This window comes from Camelina sativa, chromosome 9, assembly GCF_000633955.1.
Source record: "Camelina sativa cultivar DH55 chromosome 9, Cs, whole genome shotgun sequence".
Lineage (NCBI taxonomy): Eukaryota > Viridiplantae > Streptophyta > Magnoliopsida > Brassicales > Brassicaceae > Camelina > Camelina sativa.
Window position 1 is genome coordinate 20,606,389 of NC_025693.1, and position 7,261 is coordinate 20,613,649.

Consider the following 7,261-nt stretch of genomic DNA (forward strand, 5'->3'; position numbering starts at 1 on the left):
GAAAAATGTGCTGTTTGGTTTAGTTTCTGATTTTATTTTTATGCAATACAACAGAAAATGAAGAAAGTACAAAAATGTTCGGAAAAAAGAAATTACAAACATTCCAAGTCGAATGAAGGAAACTATGGAATAATAATGAAAATTAAGAAGGTGGCCTAAAATAAGGATAAGCAGTAAAAAAACTTTGAAATAAAGTGAGAACTAGCAGGACAAGTGCAGCAAAAAAAGAGAAATATGCCCAAGGATTATTGAAGTACTTGTGTTTCAAGATAGCCTTCAAAACATTCCACTTTCTGCTATAATACCGGTCGACTTTATTTGACAACTGAGATAAATAACTATGTTGAGGATCGAATGCCACTTCTTGACATAACCTATTGAATAAATCCGCAACTTCAGAATCACTTCCTAGCCAGTGCTCGATGATACCACAATAGTGCAAATAGCTAACATCTTCGGAAGAATCTATTAGATTGTCCATGAAGATTATGTAAGACGTTATGTCGTTGCTCGACTCGATATGACATTGCTCAAAAGCTATAAGATTCGAAAAGAGAGATTTTGTACCTACAAAAAACACAAGACGATGGCATTAGTATTTACGTAAGTTTTAAGGAGTTATAAGGTCCTATAGAAAGCAGTGTATTTATTTCCTTTTCTTAGCTTAAATTATTCTAAATTGGTCAAATAACGAATAGTTGATGTTTATATATAAACGAGAAATTAGTGACGGTCCATGACCACTACAATATATGTTATTTACTAGATTTGGACCCGTGCTAGAGGACGGATTGAAATTCCTTTTATCAGTATTATAATTTCAAAATAAAATATAACTTATAAGACGGTTTAGCATTGTAAACTGAGAAACGATTGTTATTATTATTATTATTATTATTATTATTATTATTATTATTATTATTATTATTATTATTTTGTATGAATATGAGAGATGTATTTTGGTTAATGGAGATCTCAATGATTTATATCAATGTTTTTTTAACCAGGATCGGATCGGCCGGTCGGTTCGATCCAACCACAATCCGATAGGTATTCCGGTCCGGGTAACCTCTAAAAACTTAACAAATAAAACCCGCAAAAAACCAGAAAAACCCGCAAAAAACCCGTGAACCGGTGGTTGAACCGGCGGGTCGGACCGGGTTGTCGGTCTCAAATTAAAATTTTTTATTTTGGTCACACTTTAAACTCAAACCAAATTAAAAATAAATGTTGTTATTTATAAAAGAATCAGTTAGTTATTTTATCTAACCATTAAAAAGTTTAATTTTAGTTGGTTAGTACTTACTTAACTATGTATGTTTTGTTCATATATTTATAGAAAAGTAGATGTTATATTCATAAAATGTAATCAAACTAATAAACTAATTGACCCATAATTCAATCGGTCCGACTTGTTGACCAAATGACCCGAAAGACTTTCTGTTCACTTTCCGGTCCGGTTTTAAAGACATTGATTTATATTAAAAGCTTGGAAGGGTGTTAGGTCAGATTTTATTTTGAAATCCACAATAAAATCTCGGAAATCACGATTAAATGTGATTAATTGCCAAGATTTTATTCCTTTTTATGCCTAACAATATATTTGTATGCCTAACACTATATATGATGTAACAATATGTGGAATAATCAAGATTTTTTTTGGAAAATATATAAATCATTAGAATATTATCTTTAAGAGGATTCTTTGAGATATTTTTAAGTGTATTCGTAATTTGTAACCAACCTATATTTAATATATTATCTATTTTGTAACCAACTTATAAAAATTATATATTCTACAAAAAAGTTGTGTATTTCCATTTTATTATACCAAAAAAAAAGTTGTGTACTTTCTTTTTATGATTGAGAGTATATTTTTATTCCCTTAAATAATTTGGTTAACGTTGTGGTCTATCAATAAAATCTTAGGAAAATAAATTGGTAATATTGTGATTGTAGATTTTTAGTAACAACGTGATCTTTCAAAAATAAAGTTTGGAATATCCATGAACTATCAATTTGGAATATCCCGTTTAAGATTTTCGGTTACAATTAAGGTTTTATTTGTTACCATTAATATATGAACTATCAACTTGTAACCAATTAATATGTGGATTAATCTATAACCTATGTATAACCTATTTGTAACCATTTATAACCATTTATTAAAATTATAATGTCTACCAAAACAGTGTTGTGTACTTCCCTTTTATTAAAAAGGGAATCAACCCATACCATATGTAAACGAGAAATTAGTGTAAAAAGAAGATTTGAACTGTCAACTTAATTACCGTCATGGATGAGTAGTTTGGGTATCTCAAGATAACCATTTTTGAATCGAATATCCCAAAACCTGTCGGTCTGCCTTCTCCTAAATTTGATACCGGCTTCTCTTAGCTCTGTCACGCAATGTATCAGTTGTTGTTGGCGCTTGTCCGCTACACGAGTCTTCCAGGACCATCTCCTTCGTGATAACCTCGGCTCTGGATTCGAACTAGGCCGAAGCAGGTTTCGACGGAACACATCCAGACAGTGCAACTCACCCTTGTCCTTGTCGGCAATTGGGTTAAAGAATTTATCTTTTGCCAGTGAGCATTCGAGTTTTGACTGGTCGGTTTTGGTCAACGGCTCGTCGGTTGGCATCAACGGATTAAAGAACCGAATTGCTAATTGTGCAACTAAACCGGTTTGGTTTCGTGGACCAAGCTGTAGCTCTAACAACCGGTCGAGAACGAACAAAGGAAGTTGATTTTCCAGCATTACCATGTCACGTTGTATCGAATGCATTGATCCTCGCATTGCAAAAACTGGATCGTTACGATCGTATCTACATGCACAAAAAGTCAAAGTCAACGTACAGTTTAGATAACCGGATCTTAAATAATACCGGCTTAGCAAGTATATTAATAACCGGATAAACCCGGAATTCTAACCCAAGTTCGGAGAATCCTTCATCGGCTCCTCTGAATAGCTCAAGAACAAAACAACCGTCAAGAACCAGCATTTCGCTAAACTTGTTACTACTCAAACCAATGGGACCTTCATAGCAAGCACGAGCCCTTTCTTCAAGATCTTTCATAGCGTCAATATACATTTCGATGCCTTGTGCGGTACGTTTCATGACCATGTTGATCGCACGCCACTTGTGACGGTCCATGGGCAGGAGATGTTTGTTGCCATGGTGGTACGGACCAAGCGAGACAGTCTGAGGGAAATAGGACTTGGTGTTGTTCTCTTGAAGGTATTGAGGTATTCTGTAGATACATAGCTTGTCCCAACTAGTAGTGGCGTCTTCTCTAAGTGCTTGTTCCATCTTGTCTTTGATCGAGATCACCCATTCTTCTCTTGTCTCTTCTGGTTGCTGGTTTCGGGTTTGGAGTTTTTGGCGCATGAGGAGGGTGATCAAGTACCATGTCAGCATGTCTTTTTGGATCAAAGATGATGGTGGATTGTTTCTTCTTCTTTTGACAGAATACCGCCATGGAAGAATCGGTCCAAATGGTCGCTGCGGTGGCGGCGGTGGTTGTGGTGGAGTTCTGTTCTTTCTTTTGAAAAAATAACGCCGAGGTGGGATTGATCTAAACGATGGTGGTGGTGGAGGCGGTGGTGGAAAAGAAAGAATACGCACCATTTTTGTTGGTTGAAGCTCTAAGAGAGAAAAATGTTGAAAAACAAAAATTTAACAACATGATAGATCTGTGCAACACACATTTTTTTGTTGAAAAAAACATTTAATAAGTTTGTCAAACTATTGAGCTGTAAATTAACACCTTGACGGGCCACGTTTTGTTTTTTTTTTTTTAATTCTTCAGTTGGTGTATTATGAGCGCCTTAAAGTAAAAGTGCTCAATATCACAATTCTGAATTTCTGAGTCTTGGATGGTGAAGAAGACACACACGACTAATTTAATCTTGACAAGTCACGATGAGATTATGACGTAATCGAGACTCTTATGATCTGGTAATATATTTCAAGGATTGAGCAATGAGCTTGGAACATCCAAAGTTTACCACAACTTTGCAACTTACCAATTAAAAAAGTTTCTGTAACGTTTTTTTTTGTTCTTCTACGACAATAAGGCACAACAAACATTTTTGGGTTAACATACGATGACAATTACAAAAAAAATAAGTAAATTAGCGAATATCTGAATTGAACAATCTTCCGTAGTTCTAAACATAATTAAGAAAGGGAAAATGTCATTTTAACCATGAATTTTCAAATTTTGGTTTTTAAACCATGAAATTTGTTGTTGGCCATTTAAAACAATAATTTTTGTTGATTAGTTTTTTTAAACATGAAATTTCGTTGACTAAGTCAAAAAAGACATGACGTTAAATCCGATAATTGACTTACTAACAGACGTTAATATGCCGTTAATCACTCCGTTACTAACAAAACAACATCGTTTTAATGGAAGTTTTAGTTCGAAAAAATGTCATTTAAACATGAATCTTTAAATATAGGCCATTTAAACCATAAACTTGTCAATGTATGTCATTTAAACCATGAACTTTCAAATTTTAGTTATATAAACTATGAACTTGCCATGGGCGTTCGGTGAAAACTAGACAACCTGAAAATTTTGGTTACCGAAGCAAACCGAAAAGAGAAAGCCTAACCGTTCGGTGCAATTGATTTAGATAATCTTATTTCGGTTCGATTTGGTAATCGGACCGACTGGTTTATTAGAAACCGCAAAAGTATATAAGCCTAACCGGCTAAATCGTTTAACCCTAGTTTAGTTTCTTTCTTGGAAAAATGATTGCCAGCTACTTGAAGTATGCGCCAACACATAGCCACACATACAAACAATATAAATGTCTTGTTAACTACGTGAACTAGTGTCATCACATAAGGACATCCATAAACAAACATAGGTTATGTGTGCAACACCATAAACATTCGAGATCTGCCGGAATCCGGCGTTGACCAGAGTTGACCGACGTTGACCAGTGTTGACCGGCATTGACTAGAAAAAATATTCAAAAAAATATTTTTTTTTTCTAAAAATAATAATGATTTTGTTTTTATGTATTTTTGATAAATAAATAAAAAAGATAAATGATTTGTATAATTTACAAAAACAACATATAACAACAAAAAATACAAAAAAATTGTTTACCAAAATAAAAATAAAAATAATATGAAGAACAAAATTTGTGGTATATAAAGTAACTAATTTTGTTAAGCCTAGGCGTGAACAACTCTCATTCATCCCTCTTAATTAACAAATAAGAATACAGTGAACAACTCTCATTCATCCCTCTTAATTAACAAATAAGAATACAATAATATGACATGTCATATCATATTTTAAAAATGAGATCTTTTATTAATAAAATTATGTCAATTTGGGTTTACAAAAGAGTGGTTAGGGTATACATTTTACAGTTAAACAAAATCATATGTCGGTTTGGGTTTACAAAAGAGTGGTTAGGGTTTAGATTTTACTATTAAATAAAATTATATGCCTGTTTGGATTTATAAAAGAGTGTTTAGGGTTTAGATTTTATAATTAAACAAAATTATATGTCGGTTTGAATTTATAATAAATGGTTAGGGTTTTAGATGTGATAATTAAAAACTGTAATATAATATTAAAATTAACAATTTTAAATTTGATTGATCAACATATTTTGGTTCTTTAATTAAGATTTTTTTCCTTAATTTAAAGGGGATGAATAAGAAGGTTCGCCCATAAGGGTGAACCTACGAATTGTCTGTTTCTTAATACAGAAAATATACCAAAAATAATATAATAAAACTATACCACCAAAATTTGATGTGTAGTAGATTTTTTCATAAACAATAACAAATTTATACTCTTTCTATTTAAATATCATTTTTAATTTTGTATTTTCAAAATACATAAAAACAAAAATTATTATTATTAGGGAAAAAATATATTTTTTTGAATATTTTTTTCTGGTCAACAGCAGTCAACGCCGGTCAACACCGGTAAATATTGGTCAACGTCGGTCAATACCGGTCAACACCGGATTCCGGCTAACCTCGAATATTTATGGTGTTGTAGACATAACATATGTTTGTTTATGGATGTTCTTATGTGATGACAATAGTTCACGTAGTTAACAAGACATTTATATTGTTTGTATGTGTGGCTATGTGTTGGTGTATACTTCAAGTAGTTGGACATCATTTTTCCTTCTTTTTTCTTTCTTTGACTCTGCCTCATGATGCGATTCTGAAAAAGAGAAAGAAGAACATCAATTCATCCTTCTTTTTCGATATTTGTCATGTATTTTGTGTCTTTTTGTATTCGTCTTGAGTCTTTTTCATTTATTAGAACACTACACTAGAGTTTGAAGGATTGATCATCTTCTTTTAGAACACTACACTAGAGTTTGAAGGATTGATCGCCTTTTTCATGTATTATGGTTTAAATGACATAAATTTGAAAGTTCATGGTTTAAATGACATACATTTACAAGTTCATGGTTTAAATGGCCTATATTTAAAAGTGCATGGTTTAAATGACATTTTTCGAATTAAAACTTCCATTAAAACGACGTAGTTTTGTTAGTAACGGAGTGATTAACGGCATAGTAACGTCTGTTAGTAGGTCAACTATCGGATTTAACGTCATGTCTTTTTTGACTTGGTCAACAAAACTTCATATTTAAAAAAACTAGTCAGCAAAAGTTGATTTTTTAAAGGGTGAATTACTCAAATGTTACTCATTTTAGGTAATATTACCAGAATCTACAAAAAACTTTTTTATTACTAGAATGTTTCGGGTATTTTCAAAATACCCAGCATGCCCCTGTTTTATGTTACCGGAAAAAACGTTATTACAAAAATGCCATTGCCACGTCAGACGCCACGTCAGAAATTGCTGACGTGTACCATAACTCAGCCGTAACGCGATACAGAGTATGTTGCGGCTGAATTATAGTATGTTGCGGCTGAGTTACTCAAAAAAACATTTGAGTAAGAGCGGACGGCTGACTTATGAAAATCTGGCTGAGTTACGCTTATAAGTCAGCCAAGAGTTATGGCTGACTTATTAAATTTGGCTGAGTTATGCGCATAACTCAGCTGTAGTAATGGCTGAGTTTTCACCTGATGGTTGAGTTGTCAAGATTTTGGCTGAGTTATCGCTACGACACGGTTGAGTTGTCAAAATTTTGACTGAGTTATCACAACGACACGGCTGAGTTGCCATTTTCCGACTGGCTGAGTTATGAAAAATGGCTGACTTATGAGATGTAGTTACGGCTGAGTTATGGTAAAAAA

The 7,261-nt window shown here is 33.1% G+C and overlaps 1 protein-coding gene across 1 annotated transcript; it reads right to left on the reverse strand.

Moving 5' to 3' along the window:
• On the reverse strand, positions 91 to 3,687 carry LOC104711548 (UPF0481 protein At3g47200). The gene is made up of 3 exons (XM_010428253.1): positions 2,934 to 3,687; positions 2,292 to 2,827; positions 91 to 567 (listed from the first exon to the last, which is right to left on the reverse strand). Exons 1-3 carry the CDS (start codon positions 3,629 to 3,631, stop codon positions 143 to 145), a joined length of 1,659 nt encoding a protein of 552 aa, XP_010426555.1. The 5' UTR covers positions 3,632 to 3,687; the 3' UTR covers positions 91 to 142.

Bases quoted from the DNA above. Each gene is read 5' to 3' on its own strand.
- LOC104711548 (XM_010428253.1), bottom strand. From the start codon at position 3,631: ATGGTGCGTATTCTTTCTTTTCCACCACCGCCTCCACCACCACCATCG. The intron at 2,828-2,933 runs GTTAGAATTCCG...TTGTGCATGTAG, and splicing joins GAAGGATTCTCCGAACTTGG to ATACGATCGTAACGATCCAG. The intron at 568-2,291 runs GTAATTAAGTTG...TGTTTTTTGTAG, and splicing joins CAAACTACTCATCCATGACG to GTACAAAATCTCTCTTTTCG.